The sequence below is a fragment of the Macaca fascicularis genome, chromosome 15 (genome assembly GCF_037993035.2).
Source record: "Macaca fascicularis isolate 582-1 chromosome 15, T2T-MFA8v1.1".
NCBI classification, from domain to species: domain Eukaryota; kingdom Metazoa; phylum Chordata; class Mammalia; order Primates; family Cercopithecidae; genus Macaca; species Macaca fascicularis.
In genome coordinates, this window is record NC_088389.1 from 18,272,501 (window position 1) to 18,297,807 (window position 25,307).

At 43.4% G+C, this 25,307-nt stretch overlaps 1 protein-coding gene and 1 long non-coding RNA gene across 4 annotated transcripts in view; one reads left to right on the top strand and one right to left on the bottom strand.

Moving 5' to 3' along the window:
• Positions 1-10,827, bottom strand: part of PBX3 (PBX homeobox 3) — a 225,995-nt gene extending 215,168 nt beyond the window's left edge. For 2 of the 3 annotated variants that reach the window (XM_005582207.5, XM_005582204.4), the window contains exons 1-2: positions 10,289-10,827; positions 9,301-9,374 (exon numbers count right to left, since the gene is read on the bottom strand). In XM_005582207.5, coding sequence (XP_005582264.1) covers positions 9,301-9,374; positions 10,289-10,488 — 274 coding nt within the window. In that variant the 5' untranslated portion in view covers positions 10,489-10,827. Of the gene's footprint in view, positions 1-9,300; positions 9,375-10,288 lie in introns of those variants that run through there. The other variant, XM_074016539.1, reaches the window with a different exon arrangement.
• Positions 10,828-11,217: 390 nt separating this feature from the next.
• LOC135967369 (uncharacterized) lies at positions 11,218-14,361 on the top strand. The gene is made up of 2 exons (XR_010581439.2): positions 11,218-12,541; positions 14,178-14,361. It is a non-coding gene; the product is annotated as an uncharacterized lncRNA (long non-coding RNA).
• The last annotated feature ends 10,946 nt before the right edge of the window (positions 14,362-25,307 follow it).

The window sequence follows — 25,307 nt, forward strand, 5'->3', positions numbered from 1 at the left end:
GGAGAGTTCTCACTTATTTGAATAACAAGTGAAAATCTAAAAATATCTTCACTGTATGTTATTACCAATTGTATCACTGGGTTTTACAGTGACAGCCCGGTGCTATAATTTCTGAGAAAACCTCTGCATAAAGCTCCATAAACCCAACCATTCCTGTAATGTATCGCCTTATCTAGCACACAATCATTTCAAATACAACTTTTCATGTTAGTATAATTTGTTCAAAAATGGTAATAAATACATCCATGAAGCCACAGAAATCACTGCACAATCTACTGTAACTTGTTCTTACCAGTACTGACAGTTAATCCTAGACCCAAGATCCAATGTAAAAGAAAAATAAAATATGCCAATATTACTTGGTTTAATTAAAGATATTCATTATACACATATCTTTTAATGGACCAACAGTCCCAATCAACATTATAAATAATCTAGACCAACTACAGAGTAATGTCTGTGAACAATTATCACAAAACTAAAACATGGATGGCTGTCAGTTGGTGGCAGAGTTCTTGCTTTCATAATAAATATAAAATCAATTTCCTGCTCTAGTTCCTATTCCAAGTTGAAAATGATATATCTGACTATGAATTCCAACAACCTTCATCCGTAGTTTAAAAAAAAAAAAAAAAAAATGATGGGGGGGGAGAAAAGAAAGAAAAATGAAACTTGTAAGACCACCTAAGTCAATTCTTCCTCATTTGAGGACACTTGGATAGTTAAGGAAAGATGCACATTTAAGCTTACCATTTCAAATATATATTTTTAATGCAATGTTTTCCTCCCCGTCAAATGCCATTCAAGAATTTTATAAGTCCTTCCCAATAATTCCTCTATAAATTATTTGCAGGGCTCAGTATATCTGAAAGCCTGCAGAAACCTTTTGTTTAAATAATAACATGCAATTTCAAAAGCTTTTTGTTCCCTTTTCAATCAAAAATAACTTCATATGTTTTAAATGAAATTTTGCAAGTAATCAGAGACTAATGAGGATTCATTGATTTAACTAGTTCAGGGAATCAGAGAAGGGAGTGAGAATTTAAAGTAACCAAGTGTTTCATTTAGAAAAGCAGCTAATGTGGTAGGTGCACTAAGTCCTCTTCACAGCAAAATGTAATCAGGACTTTTGTCTCAGGAGAAACTCATCCTTCTCTCTGTGCACATTCCAAACTCACATTAATGTTAACGAGCATCACACATGCACACCGAAGAGATGCCTGCCTTGGTAGTATGCATGCATGGCAGCTGTGGTGACTAAATAATCCATATGGCTCTGAAGAGAAGATATGGTTTACTGGGTCCAGAGTCACAGCTACAGTGGTGGAATTCAGACACTACAACTAAACCCCAGTAGGAATGCCTTACCCAAACCCTCTTCCTTCTAACCATACCCAGCAAATATAGTTAGGCCAGGGTTTTGCAATTCCGTCCTCCATGGATGGTTTGTAGACAGTTTGAGGAAATCTTAACCTTCTCATAGGCACAGAAGTTCTGTCTTCCCCTTTTTCCCCACAGGCATCCTAGTATTCATTCACATATTTCTCCACAGAATATAAGAAATATCACAAAATAGCTTTATAGAGAAAAATTCAGAGGCCTGGCTTAGGCCACAAAAGTCAACAAAATCTGAATCAAGTATGAAATTCCATCTTCCACACAAAATGCCATCAGTAATCTTACCTATAAGATATATGCTGAAATATAAATTCCACAGGTTGTATAAAGGGCAGTTTAACCATGAATTATAATTGTTACAGCTTTTATGGAATCAAGTCATAATGTTAATACTCATTTAATATATAATTTTCTGAAGCCCAATTCAACTTCTTCCTTCCTTCCCTAGTGAATAAAATATCCTTGTGAAGTTCAATTTAGTGACACTGGTGTACAAGCCCATACACAGAAGTTTATGCTTCTGAAAAGAGATAAGTGATAAACAGTTCATTAGCCACGTTAATGAAATTATGTTTTAGGAAAAAAAAAGACTGGGTGACACAAAAATTTTAGTATATTTTTCTATAGAGATAGTACAATAAAAACTTTATATTCAGTATCTCCAATTAGGTCAATTAATATTCAGAAAAATCCTGTAACATTTCGTTTAAATAATCATAGGAGGGGGAAAAAATAATCCACCAATGTTCTGGAAGCTTCTCTAGACCTTTCAATCAATTTTATTTATATGCAAAACCAAGAGAAACTCAAAAAAAAAGAAAAAAAAAAAAAAACAAAGCTCCTCCTGATGCTAAAGCTCTCAATTTACTGACAGGCAAATGGCTTCATGCTGCCACTTAATCTCATTTCTTGCATAATGCCCTCTAATTAGCATATCAAAGTGAATTAATACTTCTAGGGCATTAGCAATGGGGAAATCTGCTCCAGGCTCACAATAGCAGTTAAGAGAGAGCCAAGAAATCCTCAAAAACACCACAAACCACTTTGCATTGCAAAACTGTTCAATTTATTTATCCTCTCTCTCTAAACACTTTTACCGCACACTGTTTTACTACTGTTCACCAAACAAAATGATAATTGCCAAAGTTACCAGCATCTGTAATGCCTGTTTAGAATCTTAATTTAGACTATGTTGCAGATAATTTCTATATGCAACCATTTGTTCTATTATAAATGTTAATATAGAGACACTGAAAATATTGACATTCTCAATTAGTTAATTTGAATTTGAAATAAAATTTTATGGGATTTTAAATTTATGAATTTTTTAATGTAAAAAGCCACCTGCTGGACTCTGATTCCTAAGAAATATGCTTTGAAAACTGAATGTGTCACATAAAAGAAAACAAAACAAACAAAAAATCATTTTGCCATAACATATGTTCAGTCTCACAAATAACGGTTTAAACATCGTGAGGAATCATCAGCATTAAAAGGATTACATTGTATACCAAGTCTTCATTAATATGATCACAAAAAAAGAGTTCTTATCTAAACAGTTTAACATTTTTAAAGCACTTAAGTTGAAAGAAGTAGAAAACTTTTAACAACACTTTATCCATAAATATTTTTAGCTGCTTTCATACTAACCTGTTACTATTATGTAGACAGAGTTATGCAAAAAAAAGTTATGCCAATTCAGTTTGATACATTCTATCACACCAATTTTTTTGCTAGACATACACTCAAATTTAGTGCCAAGTAAACTAGTTACCATTAAAACCTACAAACATATTATACTATGGAATATATCTATGAAAGAATAATACAGAAGAAATTCTTGTTGCAATTCTGCCTATAAAAGGGATAATTAGAATCAAGTGTTGAAGATTAATAAAATTTATTTTTTAATAAGATCTGAGTTTGAAGGCATAAAAAGGTGGTTTATTTTTTCAGTAGCTTATTCAAGAATTACTTATTTATTGGCTAAATATAGCACTGCCACCTAGATGTGATAGCAATTTGTCTGATTAACTTCAATAACTTTGTAAAAAATCTGATAACCAGTTCTGAAAAACTTTTACCAATTTATATTACATAGTGATATAAATTATTTACTCTCTTCATACTTAAAGACTCAAATGGCCTACTGAAGTAGAGCAAATGCTTGAAAAGGTCAACACGGGCTTGAGGGGGGAGGTGGTGGATATGTGTAAGCTTTGTTAGTTAATACCTAAATCATGCTGATCACACTGATAAATGGCTAAAACACAAGCCTGCTAAGAAAACAAATAAAACATTTTTTTTCATAATGTCAATATTGAACTAATAAATATCTAAAGATGTTCACATACACGAATAGGGAAAAGATAATCGAAAACCTTGTATAACTTGAAGTATTAGTGCTGATATGTTAAGTATTTATTCTGAATAGATACCTCATGGTAGAGTATAAAATAAAGTGATGACTGACTTAGGGTGTGGTTCATGAAATGCAGTTTCAATTCTTATAGTCCCACTTCATATAATGTAACTTCATCCTATACCACGCCACTATAAAGTATCAAAATGTAAATAATCCAACTAAGACGTTAATTTAAATTTGCCTCGGAAGTAATCTTTTACAAAATTTATAAATTGTGATGGAAATATACAGGCAAAATTAATTAAAAGGAAAAGGATCACAGTATGAAAAATGTAGACAGGTACATTTTATGAAAGCCGATCAACCAGTATGTTCTTTGGGGCAAGTCAGGGCCCTTTGCTAGTGTATTAATAGACTTCTGTTTCAGAATAAAATTATGTAAATTAATAAAATAACATAGTAAAGTCCCAAATAAAATACGAAAACTACACAAATCTGTAATAAAATGAGGGTCATTAAAACTAAGGCACAAAATAATTACTTGCACAGATCAAGTTAGTATTGACATGAGAGTTCAATACATTTTTATTGGGAAGGAAAAAAATAAAGAATGGGATTGGAAAATGTCCCAACATTTTAAAGATAATATCCACATGATACTTTAGATCATGAAGTTCTAAACCAGCTTGGCAATGAGATTTTTCTCCAGGTTTTCTACAAATACATTATATGTGTTATTTTGTTAGGATGGAAGTGAAAGAATAAAAGTTAGAAAAATCCCTTTCTTTTACAACTTCTCTGAAAACCTCCTACAAAAGCTCCAGTAAGATATCAAATCTATAAAAATAGGGAAAAAAGGTAAAATATTAAGTTACTTTAAGAAAAATATATTGATAAAGCAATACAATTTATAACATTTCCAAGATACTCTGATTTTGTATTTTTCCTGTTTAATCACTTAATATTTCCAATGTAAACAGACCTAATGCCTAAAATTGACATGAAATTTAAAACATTAATGCTCCATTAAAATTTGCTTCAAAATAATTTTGGAATGGTGGGAATTACAGAGAAAACAACACTGGCCAAGTAGTGCTAATTGCTGAAGATGGGCACTGAGTTCATGGGAGGTTCAAGAATCTCTTCTCTCTGCATGTATTTATGTTTCAAAGGTGTCCACAATAAAAAGTTGTTAAAATCTAGAAAATAAGTTCATTAAAACAAAATGTGTTTCATGAAAACACAAAAAGGAATCGTGTATGGAACGGGCATTTGTTTTTAAAACTTGAAACAAACAATGATAATTATATTGGAAATACTGCAAGAGCAACTTAAAAGCATATGCAAAACATATAATAACATTTAGACTAATATATAACAATTTTCACCTTACTAAATTTTCACTTTAAAAAATTGATTTTTACACATGCAGAATTAAAAGAATCACACAGCACTGTACAAAGAAAAATGTAACACATTTTAATACTAAAACCTTAAAAAGAGAAACACACCAGAAAAAGACTCCAAAGAGTCTCTAAACCTGTAGGTTCAGAATTAAACAGAGAGGGTCGAATGACAGTACTGCCTTGTCTCTTTGAAAGCTAGCCACACTTATAGCAATAAAGACAAAAGGTTTAATCTCACATCATATACTAAATGCATATAAAATCTCACTTGTAAACTACACTCTTGATCTAGTTTTAATATCTAAAATTCTTATGACTCTTTCTAGGGAGGGTTCCTTTAAAAGCAAAGCATTTTTACTAGTCATTTTCTTCTCCTTAAACGTAAAAAATACTTCAACCAGCCCAACCAGCCAAGCAGGCCTTTCTCTTCCCCTGCGGACACCTCCTGCAGTAGAGAAGTTCATTAAGTTTTATGATCTTCCCAAGTCAGTCCTGCTTATAAGCCTCACAAAGGCTACAAATCTGGCAAACCATCATGTATGCCATTAGCCATTACTAGTAAATGAACGCTATTTAGGGTTTGTGGTGGCAATAAATCAGAGTTTGGTTGGCAGCCATCAACATGGAGTATTTTAACCTATCATTTAAAAAGGAAAAGTTGTGGGTTTTTTTAATGCATAACATTTTTCACAACAATATGATTCATATTATCTACTAAAATATGGGATTTCATTTAAAAAATAAGTATTTTTTTCTTGAAAAAGAACTATTTCCTTCACTTAAACTCGCATAATTAAGGACTTCGGAAAAACGGCAGATTTTTTAGGATGAAATATTTCACAAAGGAAAGCACTTCAACAATTAAGATTAAGATGACCAAAAAGAGGTGGGGGCATACACCAAAAGAGGTATGCAGGTGAGCAGATCTTGTGGCATCAGGGATATTTAATAAGAGACAGATGATAAAATATGGCTTTAAAAATCAGGAGAAAAATCTTAACATATGAACAATTATCTCATTGGTTACTTAGTCTAAAATAAACAACTATTTTTATTTTAAAGTCTGTAACTTTTTGGATGCTCTCAAAATGCACAAATATCACAATTCAACAATGAGAGACATTTCTGCCCAAAAATAGTGGTATGATCAATTTTACAAAAGAATACATTCTCAAGGAAAAGCATCATCTTATAGTAAAACTATACTTTCCTTACCTCCCAACAAGAAAATAATATAATTGTTGTAGATCACCCATTTATCTGTCGGAAGGGAAAAAATACCTTTTCATATATGGTGGTTGGGAGGGGGGAACAGATGTTTTCTAAACTAAATCCCCCATGTGCATCAGAACTGGCAGTGTTCACTGCCTGATCAGAAACCTTAAAATCTACTGGCAGATCTACAAATAAACTGATTTTTTTAAATGATTTTGTCTTATTTTAGAAGAAAAGCACAACTGAAATGACATTATCCACTGAAGTGACAGTTCACCCTCAACCCCCCATTATGCAGAATAGAGTCATCAACATAATGTTCCTGGTTTCTATTCATAAATGACTAGGTAAACTTTCTCTAGATTACAAAGAATTAATCTTTAGGTATTATTAGATTAAATAAAATGATTTTTTTAAAAAACCTGTATGCAATATACATATATTCTACAATGTTTCTTTTATAAGTTCATGTTTCTGAAGCATGACCGACTATGGAAGCAGGAGTGGTGGTGGGGGGACTTGGAATTTGCAGCCCCGCTTTCTTTGCTTTGGTAACACTAATGTCTACACAGATGTTTTATTTCAAATTGAGGATTCTGAGTCCTTGTCTCGTTCTAAGACTAGTTTTGGAGAGTGAGGTGAAGCTATGGGTAGTAGGGGAGAAAGGAGAGAAGAGAAAGAGCTTCACCCCCATCAATCACTCAGTACTTAAATCCCATCCCTCTCGAGCTTAGAGAGGCTGGCAGGAAGATGCCTCTGCCCAGACAGCCGCCTTTACTCTTTGTCGGCTGTTGGCTTTTTACAAAAGAGATAACGTGCAAATGTGGATCCACTGGCCAAAGCACAAAAAGAGGATCTAATTTACAAGTTATCACTGAAAGCCCCAGAAACAATTTTAAAACACAAAAATTTCTTTTGTCAGCTGCCTCTTCGTTTTTAAATAGCAATAGCCCTACCAAAGCTCTCTCTACCAGTAATTCCAGACTTTGAAAAGACTTGTTTCTTTTTCGTAACTCACCTTTGACATGTGGTTGACTATACTTTCCTTTCAGAATGGTGTAACTAAGTCCTGTGCAAATAAGCAACTAAAGGACTTATGCTTCCTAATTGAATTCTGCCTGCTGCTAAATGTCTCAACATGAAAAGCAGTTTGCTGGGTTTAGTTCTCAAGCTAGCTAGGCCAAAACTTTAAAAAGGCAAAAATAAATAAATAAATAAATAAATAAATAAATACAAATAATGAGAAGGGGATGAGAAGCAATAAGTATCCATCCCCTCTCCCTAGTAATACAAGTCTGTATAAAGTCGAATCAATCTTAATATTCACAACACAGTCAATACCCCAGTGCTTAGCTGTCAGCAGAAACTGAAGTGGAGCCCTGATAGCAGGAAAACCCTTGGACATTAAGAAACAGAATTTACTGAGAATTGCATACTTTTAAGCTTCTAAACTAAGAATCTTCAAGACTTAAGGCTAGATATCTTATTTTACAGTCAGATAAAAATTATCTACTGTTTTAAATCACAATGCTTTCTAAAGGTAGCTAAAAATCAACACAAAATAAAAGTTAGTAATTCCAAAAAGGATCACTGAGCATTAAGAAACCAGCCATAATATGTGAATGAAAACCAGGAAAAGTACTAGTTGGCCTCCCTTATTATTTGCTGCTTATTACGGTTTAGCATACATATTTAATAGACAGCAATAACTCATTATCTTTTGTTGATTACTTTTAGGATCAGAATAGTATTGCAAAGCGAAAAACCTGTTTCAAAGAAGGCTGACTCACCTATCAACCTAACAATTATTTGCACTGTGCTATTTGTACACTCAATTTAAACACAATCACATGTAACCTTTTAAATAGCATCCCTTGGATAGTGCTATATCCTGGACTTCAACTTTTTCTCCTTTGCCTCAACTTTCAAAATGGCAACTTTAAAATACCATACATCCAACACATACCAAAAAAAAAAAAAAGAAAAGAACAGGAAAAAAATAAACAGTAGAGCTTGTTTAATGTACTTGTTTGCCACATACAGGGAAGATAATGCCAAATACAAACTAAAACATCCAAATCTCTGCTTCAATTTGAGCAGTTACCTCACTTCAAGACTAAAAGACCTTCAATTAACAAATAAAGTCTGACAAGAAAGTTAAACTGAAACGAATTAGCAAAAATTTGCCAAATATGTACCTGTAGTTTTCATTCCAGCACTTCTGCAAAACCTATCTTCTTACATATTCCCTGACTTGGACACTTCAAAATTGTTTAACCTGCATCTGTGGACCTTTTTATACTTTATATATTAAGCAGTTACAAGTGTAATGACTTCAGGATACAAAATAAGACAAGTATTAACAGATGTAATACATTGTATATGTATACACATCATTACCCTTCCTCGATTCTCTAAAGTAGTCTTCCCACCTAAAACACTAATTCAAGCATGCTACTGGGGTCTGTTCAATTGCATCTATTCTTCTATCCGTGCAGCTGAAGCTTAAGACTGTCTAAGTAAAACAAAGTTCGGGTGATGCTTCTCCCGGGGACTCGGTCCTGGCATCCAGTCTCCCGTTGCTCCTTTTAAAAACTGACACACAAACAAGGCGAAAGGAGAGGGGAGAGGACGGCTGGCGCTCCGGGCCCCCTCCCCGCCTGCAGCCAGGGGCGGCCGCCGAGGGACGGCGATCCAACCCAGTCCGCACCTACACTTCATTTTACACCAGGAGCAGAACTGAGAAATCGACTCCAGATTTATTGCAGTTTTTTCTCAAGATCAGGACGTGGGAAGGAGAGAATGATCAAAGATGGCGGTGCCCAAAAGCAGCAGCTCTCAACTGGAGAGTCGAAGGAGTAGCTCCGACCCCCACCTCGGGGGTCTCCAGGCCCACTGTGGGGCGCAGCGTCTTACCTGTTTTCTCTTTGATCTCACACAGGACGCTGAAGAGCGCTGGTTTCATTCTGTGACAGTTCAGGGCATGTTTCCTAAAAAACAAATAACAAAACACAAAGGTATTAGCATCACCTATGGAATAATATGGCGCCTTCCTTTAAGTTAGACCCAAGATTTAATTCCAGCCCCCCCTTTCTGGAAGGCCCTTTTGAACCGTGGGAAGTCAACAGAAACTCCAGTTGACTAGTTCCCGACAGCCTTGTGCAAGCCCCGGCGGCGAAAGCTGCAGCCGGAACGAGGCGGACCCATCTGCCCGGCAGGCAGCAGCCTCGGCCACCGCAGACGCGAACCCGCGCGGGGAGCCTCGCCCCAGGGGCAGACGAAGGCGACCCGGGGGAGGGGACGAGAGCGGAGGGGCTCCCGCGTCCGCTCCTGGGCAGAGGGAGCCAGCGCGACGCTGCCAGTCGGCCGACTGCGGCCAGCAGGAGGGGGACAGCTCGGCAAAGTTTGCAAGGCGGCCCTCCCTCCCCAAGAACTTGGCCGTCCGCACCCGGACCCGCCAGGAAATCGCCCATCGCCCAGCGCCGGGCCCGGGTGGCCGCCCGCATCGCGAGGTCGTCCCGCGGCCACGGGAGCCGGCGCCTGGACTCCCGGCCGGAGAAGAAAGTTGCACTTCCCGGCGGCACGGCCCGCACGGGGGTCGGGGCGGGAGGTTTAAATCCGTGGGAGGGGGCCGGGCTGCGAGGGGCAGGACGGGGAAAAGGACGCCACGGAATCCGCGCCGCCCCGAGTCTGTCCCGAGCCCCCCAGAGCAACTTTGCCGACTCCCGCCCGCTTCGAGGGGCGCGGGCAAGTCCCCCCGAGGCCGGGGCGGGCGGCCGGCTTTCGGACAAAGTTCCCCGCCGGGGGCTGCGGCCCTGGCCCCGGGCGCCACCCCGGGCCCCGACTCCGCCGCGGGCCCGGCTCCCGCACACACACAAAAGATGCTTAATGAGACGACACCAACTTTGCTTGCGCCTCGTCCAAGCTCTGGTCGGTGATGGTCATGATCTGGTGGAGGATGTCGCCGATGTCCTGCTTCCTGCCGTCGCCGTCCGCCCCTTCGTGGCCGTGCGGGGGAGGCGGCAGGGCCATGCCCCCCTGCACCGAGTGGCCGGCCAGGTTCACCCCGGCCAGAGTCTGCAGCATCCTGGATTGATCGTCCATCCCGCCGCGCGCGGGCGGGAGCGGGCGGCGGCTGAGGCGAAGGCTGAGGCGGCGGCGGCGGCGGCGGCGGCGGCGGCGACGAGGGAGGAGAAGAAAGAGGGGGAGGGGGAGGGGGAGGCGGCCGCGCGCTCCCCGCCCGCGCGGGGAGGGGGCGGCCCGGCAGGCAGGGCCCGCGGCTGAGGCGATGCGGACGGGCGCCCGGCTCCGGCTTCCGCCGCCGCCGAGGCTGAGGAGAAGCGGCGGGCGGAAGCGCCGGGCTCCGCGGCGGTGGCGGAGGCGGAGGCGGCGGCGCCCGCTGCCCTCACGCGGCCGCCGTGCCGCCTCCTCGCCGCCGCGCGCCCCGCCGGGCGGCCCCGCGCAACTTGCTCCTCAGCGCCCGCCGAGTTGCCGGGACGCCCGCCGCCCCCCGCGCCAGCCTGCGCACTGCCCTCCTCGGCCGCCGCCGCCGCCTCGGCCGGGCGGGATCCGAGCCCCGGCGGCCCCTGGGGAGGCAGCGGCGGCGGCGGGCGGCGGCGGAGGAGGAGGCCTGCGGGCGGGCCGCGGGGAGCGAGGGGGGCGGAGGAGGAAAGTTTGGGAGCAGGCGGGCAGAGGCGGCGGGGACGCGCAGCCCGGAGGAGGGCCCTGGAGGGCCGCGCGCTGGGCGGACAGCGGATGGATAGGGCGGGAGAAGTCGCCGCCGCCGCCGCCGCCGCCGCCGGAGCCGCGCACCCAGCCAGCAGCCGCCGCGGACCGGGCTGGAAGGCCGCTGGGCCGAGGGATTGACAGGCTGCCAGTGCCACTCACTCACTGCGGCCCGGCGCCGGGGGGAGGGGCGGGGGCCGGCGAGGGCGGGGGAGCGCTCCTCAGACCCCGCCCCCAGGGCGGCGCGCGCGCTCATTGGGTCCTGCGCCTCCCGCCGCCGCCGCCGGCACCGCCCCCGGGTCCCGGACCGTTCCCTCTGGCCCCTGATGCTCCGCTCCTCGGAGTGCGCCGCTGGATCCTTGCTCTAGTCTCGTCACGTCCGAACCCCCCGGGATAGACCGGGCTGGCCCACAAACGCTGTGCCCGCACCCCGACTCCTGCTCCATGCTTTTGACAGTCATGGGAGCGGGGGGTTGTATATGGGACAGGGGGCAACTCGCTCCAAAGCCAACCGTGTGCTCCCCCGCCGCACCCGTGAGCTTCACGCCTCGGACAGCGCCTGGTGCACTTTCCCGCTCTTCCTGTCAGGAGGTGGTGCCCTCTGGGTACCAGGCCGCTCGTCCCGGGCCAATCGCAAAGCGCTTAGAGCCGAATGGGGCGGGACAGAGGCAAGCAAGGGTTGTCCCAATTGGAGCTTTCGAAAGGTCCTGGGCAGAGGCGGGGAAGCGGCGAGTGGGGGCCTAGCCCCGCCTGCGGTCGCCACGGTAACCGAGAGGGCGCAGCTCAGCATTGGCGCCAGCACCGGGGCCTTTCGCTGTCCCGCAATGGGTGACCAGTTGAGGTGGGATCCTGTGATCTCTCACGTGTTTGAAGTCTGAGCTGAGTGGACCTGAGTGCCATAGACTTTCTTCTGCAAGGGGAAATGTGTCAGAGGGAAGCGAGTCTGGGAGGAGGGAAAGTGCCTTCAGTCCAGGACTAATTTCAAGGTTTACAACACTTTACACACTCTGCAACTCCTGATAATCCAGGGACTACTCTTTTGGCAGCATTTGCTATTCGATGCCTCCGGATGCACCGAAGCTGCAAAAACGAGCTCTTCATTACAAAGATACATTTGTTCAGGAAGAGACTGGATTTCACTTGTCAAGTTACCCATCACCACGAGTCATTTAATGTTGGTAACGCCGGCCACGATTTTTTGTATCTGTAACACCCCTTCTTCCATTGTATTCTATCTACAAATAACTGAAGGCTCACATTATTTTGGAATATGGACCTCCGCCTCTTGTGGAGACTTGAGATTGCTCTTAAGCTGATTTCCCAAATAGGGGTTTAAATGTGTATTCCCCATTTTAGATTCATGAAGTTCACACTAGATGAGTCCTTTGGTTCGGTGGTTCGGAAAAGTCTCCTTGTTCCTTCCCCAAACTCAGTATGCTGTCTTACCTGAAACCAAAAATAGGGGTATGAGGATATGAAAAATGGCTCTTACTCTGCAGGGTTTAATGTAGGACAAGCAGTTCTTTAAATGCCAGATGGATTCTTGGAATGAAGCAGGCTACTCGGTTCCAGGTTCTTTCCTTCATATGTTGTGTGTACTTTTAAATACTCCCCACTGCAAAGCTAATAGCTAAGCTTACAGTTAGGCAAGCTAAAATCCTTACAAACTGCACAGCTGCTGAGGAGGGAGTTCCAAAAAATCCACTCTGCTTACTTACCTCCAAAGAAGAACCCCCTTCATGTTCATTAATATTCCCTGCTCTTCTCTCCCCCATTGATATGTCAAGTTTCCAATTCTTCTTTCAAGCCCCCATTGTGGGTTACTCATAGTCGTCATTGATTGGGTTTTTCCTTTATTCTTAATTTGTCTTTTAAAGCTGTCACCAGATCCTTAGGCATTTTTGCCAAAAGGCACAGGAGCAAGTGGTCAACCTTTCATAATTCTCCAACGCTGAAGATGCAAAACCACAGAATTCTAACTGAAAGATGCCTTAAATTCTAAGATTCCTTCCAGCTCTAAAATGCAATGATCCTGTGACTCACTATTAGGACTCCTCTCTGCCCTCCTTCTAGACTCATAATCTTGACTAATCAGTCATGAGGATGAGGCTAATTAGCAATGAGGATTTATGGTTATTTCTAGCCCACTCCAAACAATGAGTTATGTAAGTAAAGCAACATATATAAAAATGTAAATAGGTTGGTGGCTCATGCCTGTAATCCCAGCACTTTGGGAGGCCGAGGAGGGCAGATCACAAAGTCAGGAGTTTGAGAGGTCTAGACCACTCCAAACAATGAGTTATGTAAGTAAAGCAACATATATAAAAATGTAAATAGGCCAGTGGCTCATGCCTGTAATCTCAGCACTTTGGGAGGCCGAGGCGGATGGATCACGAGGTCAGGAGTTTGAGACCAGACTGGCCAACATGGTGAAACCCCATCTCTACTAAAAATACAAAAAAATTGTCTGGGCTGGGTGGCAGGCGCCTGTAATCTCAGCTACTCAGGAGGCTGAGGCAGGAGAATCACTTGTACCCAGGAGGCGGAGGTTACGGTGAACCGAGATCATGCCACTGCCCTCCAGCCTGGGTGACAGAGTGACACTTAGTCTCAAAAAAAAAAAAAAAAAAAAGGAAGTAAGTAAGTAAAATTAAAGAAACACTTAAGCAAATAAAGGCAATTGGGAACTATGGGCTATGTAAACAAACCAGAACATAAAAACATAAATTAGAATTAAGAAACCAGTTAGGAAAATGCCAGCAATTAGGAATAAAACAACTTGTTAAACGTCTAACACCCGCAGTTATTTTATGGTACACACCTCTAAACCCATGGTCGTTCAGTGATGTGGAAACTTGATACTATAATTCTGCCTTAAGTGATTGAATTAGACTGACCTTCTGCTTGGGAGTCTTCTCTTTTTGTTGTTATCAGTATGAGTTGCAGTAGAAGCCTGAGGACCCTAGCAAGGATTCCTTCACAGGCTCATTGACAACTGCCATTGATTTAAAGCATAACTTTCTTTAGATTGGTTTCCAAGCCTCAATATAACTGTCAACTAATTGCAGATGCTCCGAGATTCTCTTGTGCTTGTGCCAGTGTCTCATGTAGAATATTGCCTGACCTCTGCTCAACAATCTGAGTCACAAGGTTGATGCCTTCACAGATGATAGAATAGAAGTTCCCTGAGTACCTGGGTCTGTCTTTGCTGTTTCTAAGGTAGTAATTACTAAAATGTCAAGGGAAATGAAATTGACTTTTGGTGAGCAGACATTCATGTAAAGTTAACAGTGACAAAGTGGTGAAAACCAAGTAGGTGTTCCTTCATGGCCATCCCTTTCTATGAGTTTATATTAACATCACCATTGCCTCTGTCATCAATATGGTGACTATCACAGCACATGCCATTATTGAGCACTTTCTTTGGGGGTACACTATCCTCTGTGTCCCCTTGCTTCATCTTATTACAGTCTCACAACAGCCTGCTTGGGACTGTTATTAAATAAGAAATAGAATGAGACAGAGTAAGAAATCTCCACAAGACCACAAAGCCAGTAAGTACTAGAGCTTTAATTCAAATATTGATCTATGTGGCTGCAAAGACTACCATATAAAACACTGTGCAAAAAAGGAATTTAGCCAGGCTGGTGGCATACAGCTGTAGTCCCAGCTACTTTAGAGGCAGAGACAGGAGAACCGCTTGAGTGCAGTAGTTTGAGACTGCAGTATGCTACGATCACACTTGTGAATGGCCACTGCACTCTTGCTTGAGCAATGTAGTGCTACCCTTTCTCTTAAAAATTTTTTTAAAGTTATTTAATTATGAAGTATAAATCACATGACCTTAACAGATAAACTGAAAAATTAATGAAAATAAGTAACTAAGTGCTTAACAATGAGAGAATAAACAGCTATATTAGAGGAATCCAGGTCTCAAGGCAGGGGAGGAGGGAAGTTAAGGACAGTTAGACCATTCTTCAAAGCCACATTGGTTCCCACCTCTCTGAAGCTTTTCTGTGATGCCTGTCTTCTCTGATCTTTGTCACCTCTAAACTCCCTCAGAAGGTTGCAATAAGATCATGTCATTGCACTCTAGCCTGGGCAACAGAGTGAGACTCTGTCTCATAAATAAATAAATTAATTAACTCCCTCAGTATATGTTGCCTGTAATACATAACCTATCACCATCCTAGATAATCTTGTGCTGTTTGCTCTCCATCCACCTCTGAGAGTTTCTTCATCTAGGTCATAAACATGTCAAGGGCAAGGTGTTGTAAGATGTGACTATAATATGACAGATTTGATTTTTTTTAAATCATAGACATCTAACAAAAGGTAACACTCTCCAACTTGTCACTTTGGGGAAACTGATTAAATGCTTATTCCCAAAATGTATCATTGCTCCATTGCTTTAGGAATGACTATTTATTTGTTTATCTGTTTGTTCATTTATTTGTTTCTCTAGAGAGTGAGACTTGCTCTGTCACCCAGGCTGGAGTACAGTGGCACGATCATAGCTCACTGTAACTTTGAACTCCTGGGCAATCCTCCTGCCTCAAGGCTCCTGAGTAGCTGAGACTGCAGGTACATGCCACTACACCCAGCTAATGTTTTGTATTTTTTTGTACGGACAAGGTCTCGCTATGGTGCTTAGGCTGAATTCAAACTCCTGGCCTCAAGGGATCATCCCACCTCAGCCTCTCAAAGTATGGGGATTACAGGCATGAGCCACTGCACCCGGACAGGAATGACTCTTTAGAACTGGTCTTTACAATTGATAGCACATGTGACATATGACCAACGTTTATCTTCTAAGGATGGATTTGACTGAGTAACCAAAGATTTAGTGGGATGACAGTCCCTCCTTCTACAGTGAGGCCTTTAAAAGAGAATATTTATCAGAATGTATAATTTCTAGAAAAATTTGATAGAATGCTCCCTCTCTTATGTCCTTTCATAGCACCCAGTACAGTGCAGTTTCATACAGAATAGACAGTTGGGGCCGACATGAGCAGTTGTTGGCCTGCCATCCATTGACTGACTTCCTTCTACACCAATAGAAGCCTGATTTTATTCTGAAGACAACGTGCTCAGTCCCAATCAAGGTCTAAAACAAGTATGAGCATCCTGTCCCCTGCCTTCTGAGCCTGTCAGGAGGAGGGGTGACCTTGCTGATTTTTTAAAAAAGGGACAGACAGGCCAGGCAAGCTGACTCATGCCTGTAATCCCAGCACTTTGGCCACTGCACGCCAGCCTGGGCAACAGGGCGAGACCCTGTCTCAGAAAAAGGAAAAAAAATGGGATAGACATGGCTCTTCTCTCCTTCATTTATCTCTCTCTTTCCATCTTTGAATGTAGTCCCGAATCTGGAGTGCTCACAGCAGCCACCTGTGATAATGAAATGAAAATGTGAAGACAAAATCAACATGGTTTCGTGATTTATCTCTGTGGTCTTCCTCCCAAAGCCTGTAATCCCAGACTAATAATTAGAAAAATATTACACAAATACAGGGCCGGGCTCGGTGGCTCATGCCTGTAATCCCAGCACTTTGGGAGGCTGAGGCAGGTGGATCACGAGGTCAGGAGATAGAGACCGTCCTGGCTAACACAGTGAAACCTCGTCTCTACTAAAAATAACAAAAAATTAGCCGGGCGTGGTGGTGGATGCCTGTAGTCCCAGCTACTTGGGAGGCTGAGGCAGGAGAATGGCGTGAACCCAGGAGGTGGAGCTTTCAGTGACCTGAGATCTTGCCATTGCACTCCAGCCTGGGCGACAGAGTGAGACTCCATCTCCAAAAAAAAAAAAAAATAGAAAAGAAAAAGAAAAATATTACGCAAATACTAATTGAAGGACATTCTACAAAATACCTGATCAGTAATTTGTCTGGTCTTTGTACACCTTGTAACTGCCAAGGTCATAAAAAGTAAGAAAAGCTGAGATAAGAAGAGCCTAAGGAGAAATGAGGACTGGATGTAATCTGGCATTCTGGATGGGATCCTGGAACAGAAAAGGAATATTAGGTAAAAACTATAGAAATTTGAATAAAGTATAAACTTCAGTTAGTGATAACATATCCATTGGTTCATTAATTTCAAAAAAGTACCATATTAATGTGAGATGTTAATAATAGAGGAAACAGTGTATGGGATATTAGGGAACTCTCTGTACTACCTTCTAATTTTTATCTGTAAATACTTTAAAATAAAACATTCAGGGCCAGGAGTGGTGGCTCACGCCTGTAATCCCAGCACTTTGGGAGGCTGAAGCAGGAGGATCACAAGGTCAGGAGATTGAGACCATCCTGGCTAACATGGTGAAACCCCGTCTCTACTAAAAATACAAAAAAATTAGCCGGGCATGGTGGTGGGCGCCTGTAGTCCCAGCTACTCGGGAGGCTGAGGCAGGAGAATGGCATGAACCCGGGAGGTGGAGCTTACAGTGAGCCAAGATTGCGCCACTGCCCTCCAGCCTGGGTGACAGAGCAAGACTCTGTCTCAAAAAAAAAAAAAAAAAAAAGAAAATGAATAAGTAAATAAAATAAAATAAAACATTCACTCAAAACAAAAATAAACATGCTAAGTAGGGCAGAAAGATAGGGAGAGTCTAGGTGTCTGCAGACATTGTCCAACATCTGAACCAAAGAAGCAACTGCTTTCCCTTGGATTTCTAGTTTTGTGAGTAAATTCATCTCCTATTTTAAAATCCTATTGGCTGGGTTTTCTGTATCTTGCAGAAAAGCTGATATAGCACTATAAACACTTAAATGACAGATATATGTGTGAAGGGATGGATGGATGGGCTGATGGGCGGATGGATGGAATAGCCTAGCACAATGCCTGGCACATAGTAGGAGTTCCTAGAGCTGGGGAGATGATGTATGATTAAAAAAAAAAAAAAAAAAAAAAAATTCCTCTCATCTTTGTATTGCATTCCTGGGAGGTAACATCTAAAACCCTTGAAATCTCCCAAGCTGTAAAAGTGTTTTTATTATTCATGAGGCCCTTAGATCACATCTAATTTTATGCTAAAGTGATGACTCAGGATGGTGGCTGGTCACCAGAAAGACCAACCATGTGATTAGAGGGTTGGGGCTTTGAGGAAGCTGGAGATTGAGTTCAGTCATAAGGCCAATGATTCAATCAATCATGCCTATGTAATGAAACTCTGATAAAAACTCTGGACATCCAAGCCCAGAAAAGCTTCCTGGTTGGTGAATACATTGATATGCCAGGAGGGTGATACACCCTGACACTATAGGGAGAAGCATGGAAGCTCTGCATTCAGGACCCTCCCAGCCCTTGCCCTTGACCTCTCCACTTGACTGGCCTTGGTTTATATCCCTTATAATTAAACTATAATCCTAAGTATAGTATTTTCCCTAGTTCTGTGTCATTCTAGCAAATTATAGAACCTAAAGGGGTCACAGGAACACCCAAATTTTCAGCCACTTGGTCAGAGGTACAGGTGACCAGGGGACCTCAGAACTTGTGGCTGGCATCTGAAGTGAAAGCAGTCTAGTTGGGCACCATGCCTTTAACTGGGATTAATTTGACTGGCATTTCTAAGAGGCCTATTTAGAGGAACCTAATTTAATTGAGACAAGTTCCTTTTGCCTTTTGCCCACCTCCTTTTCCCAGCCTGTAGTTGATGTCTGGAGCTCCCTGAGTCATCTTGGCCCATGAAATGATCTTGAGAGTGGAAGTCATGCACTAGGATAGTGAAGCAGAAGCTTAAGAACCTGGGGCACGGATGGCACCATGAAGCCACCATCTAAGGAATAACACCAACCCTTGATTGCTTCCTCCAGACAGCTCTTACGGAAGGAAGAATAAACTTCTGTCTTACTAAATCCACTACCATATACTTATTTCCAGTATAGGCAGCCAAACTTAATCCTAATTAATAAGGAAGCCAGTGTCTAACGTAGAAAAAGTACAGCTGTAAGCACTGTAGCCCTGTAGTTAAGAGTTCTGCATCTGGGATCAGGCAAACTTGGATCTGAATCCTAGCTCCACCACTAAATGTCTACTTGGCCTTGGTCAGTTTATTTAGCCTCTCAGTTTTCTCATCTGTCAATGACAGTAATAATAATAATAATAATAGTAATAATAACCTACCTGCCGGGCACAGTGGCTCACGCCTGTAATCCCAGCACTTTGGAAAGCCGAGGTGGGTGGATCACAAGGTCAAGAGATGGAGACCATCCTGGCCAACATGGTAAAACCCCGTCTCTACTAGAAAGTACAAAAATTAGCTGGGTGTGGTGGCACGCACCTGTAGTCCCAGCTACTTGGGAGGCTGAGGCAGGAGAATCACTTGAACCCAGGAGGCAGAGCTTGCAGCGAGCCAAGATCGTGCCACTGCACTCCAGCCTGGCAATAGAGTGAGACTCCGTCTGAACAAAAAAGACCTAACACACTGAAGTATAGTAAAAACTAAGCATTACAATGGATACGAGAGTCAATTGTAAAAGGTAAATCTCTAATCTTTGCTTCCCAGTCCTCCACATCCTAAGATTCATCTTCAGTTCTCTGCCCTCCTTTTCCTCCTCCTCTTTTCTCTCTTCCCTTTTCTTCTTTCTCCTTCTCTTCCTTTTCCTTTCTCTTTATCCTCTTCCCTCATCTTCCTATTCTTTTGCTCTTTTTTTCTCTTCTGTTCCTACCCTTTCACCCTCTACAATTTAGTTAGTTCACCCCACAGCCAGCCCTGCACCTGTAATTCCAGCTCCTGCTTCATTTTCCGAATTCCTCTCCTAACAACTGGACCTCGCCCGTCTGGCCTACCAGTGCTTCAAACTCCGATTCTCCTCTGTATTCATTACCTATTGCTGTGAAACAAATTATCCCAAAACTCCTTGGCTTAAAATAACAAACATGAGGCCGGGCGCGGTGGTTCACACCTGTCATCCCAGCACTTTGGGAGGCCGAGGTGGGTGGATCACCTGAAGTCAGGAGTTCGAGACCCGCCTGGCCAACCTGGTGAAACCCCATCTCTACTAAAAATACAAAAAAAACTTAGCCGGATGTGGTGGCGGGCACCTGTAATCCCAGCTACTCAGCTGAGGCAGGAGAATCACTTGAACTTAGGAGGCGGAAATTGCAGTGAGCTAAGATTGCACCATTGCACTCCAGCCTGTGCCACAAGAGTGAAACTCCATCTCAAAAGAAGGAAAAAAAAAACATGGATTATCTCACATTTTCTGTGTGTTAGGAATCTAGACCCAGCTTAAGTGGATGCCTCGGGGTTAGGCTCTTCATGAAGCTGCAATCAAGGTGACAGCTAGAGCTGCAGTCATCTCAAAGCACACCTGAGGGGAAGATCCACTTCCCAGCTCACTCACATGGCTGCTGGCAAGCTCAGTGATTGTTGGCCAGATGCATTGGTTCCATCACCTCTGGCCTCTCCATAGAGCAGCTCACAACATGGTAGCTGGTTTCCAACAGAGTGAGGGAACCAGAGAGCAAGAGAGGGCAAGCAAGATAGAAGTCAGTGTTTTGTTTTGTTTTTTTTAAGCAGAGTCTCGCACTGTCGCCCAAGCTGGAGTGCAGATCTCAGCTCACTGCAACCTCTCCCTCCCCGGCTCAAGCGATTCTCCTGACTCAGCCTCCCAAGTAGTTGGGACTACAGGTGCCTGCGACCACACCCAGCTAATTTTTGTATTTTTAGTAGAGATGGAGTTTCACCATGTTGGCTAAGCTGGTCTCAAACTCCTGACCTCAGGTGATCAGCCCACCTCAGCCTCCCAAAGTGCTGAGATTACAGGCGTGAACCACCGTGCCTGACCAGTCTTTTTGTAAGGTAATCTCAGAAGTGAGACCCTATCTTTTTTGCTGTGTTCTCTCTCTCTCTTTTTTTTTTTTTTTTTTCTTTCTTTTTTGGTGAGATGGAGTCTCGCCCTGTCACCCAGGCTGGAGTGCAGTGGCACGATCTCGGCTCACGGCAACCTCCGCCTCCCAGGTTCAAGCAATTCTCCTGCCTCAGTCTCCTGGGTAGCCAGGATTATAGGCGTATGCCACCACGCAGGGCTAATTTTTGTATTTTTAGTAAAGACAGGGTTTCACCATGTTGGCCAGGCTAGTCTTGAACTCGTAACCTCAGGTGATCCACCCACCTTGGCTTCCCAATGTGCTAGGATTACAAGCATGAGCCACCATGCCCAGCTGCATTCTCTTTTTTTAAAACAAGTCACTAGATCCAGATGACGCTCAAGAAGAAGAAATTGCATAGAACATGAGTATCAGGAGATGAAACCCTTTAGGGACCAGCTTGAAGGTAGCCTAACACCCTAAATTGAATTCTCAATGACAAATCAAATCATTGCGTGATCCTTGCCCTTTCACTTCCGCTTACATTCCATGGAATCTACATCTGCAAGCGCTTCTTAGCTGGGCCTTCAAGACCCTCCAAAAACTATCCCAGTTCTCTCTCCGGACTTATTTCCTACTAATCTCTTTCATACTTCAACATTATGATCAACCCTAACACCCCCACACTTTTTGGCCTCCTGCCTTTTGCTTATACTGTTCCCTCCAATGGGAATGCATGCTCTGATGTTCCCACCTGCAAGAGTGCTGTCTAACCTCCACGCAAAGCTCTTCCACATACAGTATCTCAATTGAACCTCGAAGTAACTCAAAACTTTGAAGACGGCTGGGCACAGTGGCTTAGGCCTGTGATCCTAGCACTTTGGGAGGCTGAGGCAGGCGGATCACCTGGGGTCGAGAGTTCGAGACCAGCCTGACCAATATGGAGAAACCCCATCTCTACTAAAAATACAAAATTAGCCGGCCGTGGTGACACATGCCTGTAATCCGAGCTACTCGGGAGGTTGAGGCAGGAGAATCGCTTGAACCCGGGAGGCGGAGGTTGCAGTGAGCTGAGTTCATGCCATTGCACTCCAGCCTGGGCAACAAGAGCGAAACTCCATCTCAGGAAAAAAAAAAAAAAAAGTTTGAAGACAAGTAATGTTAACCCTATTGTACAGCTACAGTTGTGAAAATAAAAGCTACTGACACTGAGCACTTAGTTTGTGGCAGGCACTGTGCTAGTAGTTTCTCATATAACATCTGATTACACCTTCACAACAACCCTATGAGATGGGCTGTAACCTCCGCATCTATAGTTGAAGAAATCAAGACTTAAAGACGTCCACTTTTTGTACAACCTATAGATATTAGGAAGGAAAAAAAAAAAGGGTGTCCACTTTTTAACTTGACCAAGGTCACATGGCTGGTAAATGAACTGTGATTCAAAAACATCATCTACATCATCTGGCCGGGTACAGTGACTCACACCTGTAATCTCAGCATTTTGGGAGGCTGAGGGGGGCAGATCAGTTGAGATCAGAAGTTGAAGACCAGCTTGGCCAACATGATGAAATCCCATCTCTGCCAAAAAATACAAAAATTAGCCAGGCATGATGGTGCATGCCTGTAGTCCCAGCTACTCAGGAGACTGAGGTGGGAGAATCGCCTGAACCCAGGAGGTGGAGGTTGCAGTGAGCCGAGATCACACCATTGCACTCCAGCCTGGGAAACAGAGTAAGAACTTGTCTCAAAAAAAAAAAAAGGAAAGAAAGAAAAAAGAAAACAAAAACAAAAAAGTCATCTGAGGCCGGGCGCAGTGGCTCACGCCTGTAATCCCAGCACTTTGGGAGGCTGAGGTGGGTGGATCACCTGAGGTCAGGAGCTCGAGACCAACCTGGCCAACACGGTGAAACCCCATCTCTATGAAAACACAAAAATTATGGCCGGGCATAGTGGCTCATGCCTGTAATCCCAGCACTTTGGAAGGCCGAGGCAGGCGGATCACGAGGTCAGGAGATCAAGACCATCCTGGCTAACATGGTGAAACCCCATCTGTACTAAAAATACAAAAAAAAAAAAAAATTAGGTTGCAGTGAGCCGAGATTGCGCCACTGCACTCCAGCCTAGGCAACAGAGTGAGACTCGGTCTCAAAAAAAAAAAAAAAATTAACTGGGCGTGGTGGCACTCACCTGTAATCCCAACTACTTGGGAGGCTGAGGCAGGAGAATCACTTGAACCTAGGAGGCAGAGCTTGCAGTGAGCCAAGATTGCGCCGCTACACTCCAGCCTGGGTGACAGAGCAAGACTCTGTCTCAAAAAAAAGTCATCTGGTTCAGCATCCTTGTGACAAACCCCCATTGTACACTGCCTCTTATGGAGTTATGTCACTTGTCCAAGGTTACATGTACAAGGTCTGCTACTAAGTAACCGAGTGGAAAAGAGATCCAGGACTTCCGACCCTTTCCACCATACAAGTTGTCTCCCTGCTCAAGTGTCTCCTTGAGAAGGCCTTTCTTCACCCCCAAGGAAGAAAGTACTCCTTTTTTAAGTCCACAACATCACTTGGTTCCTTGTAAATGTATATCTTTTTAAAATTGTGGTAAAATATACATATCATAAAATTTACCATTTTAAATATTATAGGCCGGGCGTGGTGGCTCACGCCTGTAATCCCAGCACTTTGGGAGGCCAAGGCGGGCTCCCAAAAAAAATATATATATATACACACACATATATATAGAGAGAGAGAGAGAGTAAGGTATAGTTCATTGCCATTAGGTGCATTCACATTGTTGTGCAACCATCACCACTATCTTTCTCCAAAACTTGTTCATCATTCCAAGTTGAAAACCTGTACCCATTAAACACTACCTCTCCAATCCCTCTTCCCCACAGCCCCTGGCAATCGCCACTCTACTTTCTGTCTCTATGAATTTCACTACTCTAGATAACTCTTAGAAGTGAAATCACAAAGTATTCATCTTTTCATGATTAGCTTATTTCACTTTAACTTTCATCCATATTATAGCATGTGTCAGAATTTCTTTCCTTTTTGAGACTGAATGATATTCTTTTTTTTTTTTTTTTTTTTTTTTTTTTGCGACAGAGTCTCGCTCTGTCGCCCAGGCTGGAGTGCAGTGGCACCATCTCGGCTCACTGCAAGTTCCGCCTCCCGGGTTCACGCCATTCTCCTGCCTCAGCCTCCCGTGTAGCTGGGACTACAGGCGCCTGCCACCGTGCCCGGCTAATTTTTTTGTATTTTTTTTAGTAGAGACGGGGTTTCACCGTGTTAGCCAGGATGGTCTCAATCTCCTGACCTCGTGATCCGCCCGTCTCAGCCTCCCAAAGTGCTAGGATTACAGGCGTGAGCCACCGCAACTGGCCAAGACTGAATGATATTCTATTGGCCAGGTGCAGTGGCTCACGCCTGTAATTCCAGCATTTTGGGAGGCCAAGGTGGGTGGATCACCTGAGGTCAGGAGTTCGAGACCAGCCTGACCAACATGGAGAAACCCCATCTCTACTAAAAATACAAAAATTTAGCCAGGTGTGGTGGCACATGCCTGTAATCCCAGCTACTTGGGAGGCTGAGGCTGGAGAATCGCTTGAACCCAGAAGGCGGAGGTTGTGGTGACCCAAGATTGTGCCATTGCATTCCAGCCTGGGCAACGAGAGTGAGATTCTGTCTCAAAAAAAAAAAGAGAGATCAAGACCATCCTGGCCAACACAGTGAAACCCCATCTCTGCTAAAAATACAAAAAAAAATAAAAAATTAGCTGGGCGTAGTGGTGCATGCCTGTAGTCCCGCTACTCGGGAGGCTGAGGCAAGAGAATCATTTGAACCCAGGAAGCAGAGGTTGTAGTTTAGCTGAGATCGTGCCACTGCACTCCAACCTGGAGACAGAGCAAGACTCCATCTTAAATAAATAAATAAATAAATAAATAAATAAATAGGGCCGGGCGCTGTGGCTCAAGCCTGTAATCCCAGCACTTTGGGAGGCCAAGACGGGCGGATCACGAGGTCAGGAGATCGAGACCATCCTGGCGAACACGGTGAAACCCCGTCTCTACTAAAAAATACAAAAAACTAGCCGGGCGAGGTGGCGGGCGCCTGTAGTCCCAGCTACTCAGGAGGCTGAGGCAGGAGAATGACGTAAACCTGGGAGGCGGAGCTTGCAGTGAGCTGAGATCCGGCCATTGCACTCCAGCCTGGGCGACAGAGCGAGACTCTGTCTCAAAAAAATAAATAAATAAAAAATAAATAAATAAATAAATAAGAAAAAATATTCTGTTGAATGTATATAGCACATTTTGTTGATCCATTCATCTGTCAATGGACACTTGCGTTGCTTCCACCTTTTGGCTATTGTGAACAATGCTGCTATGAACA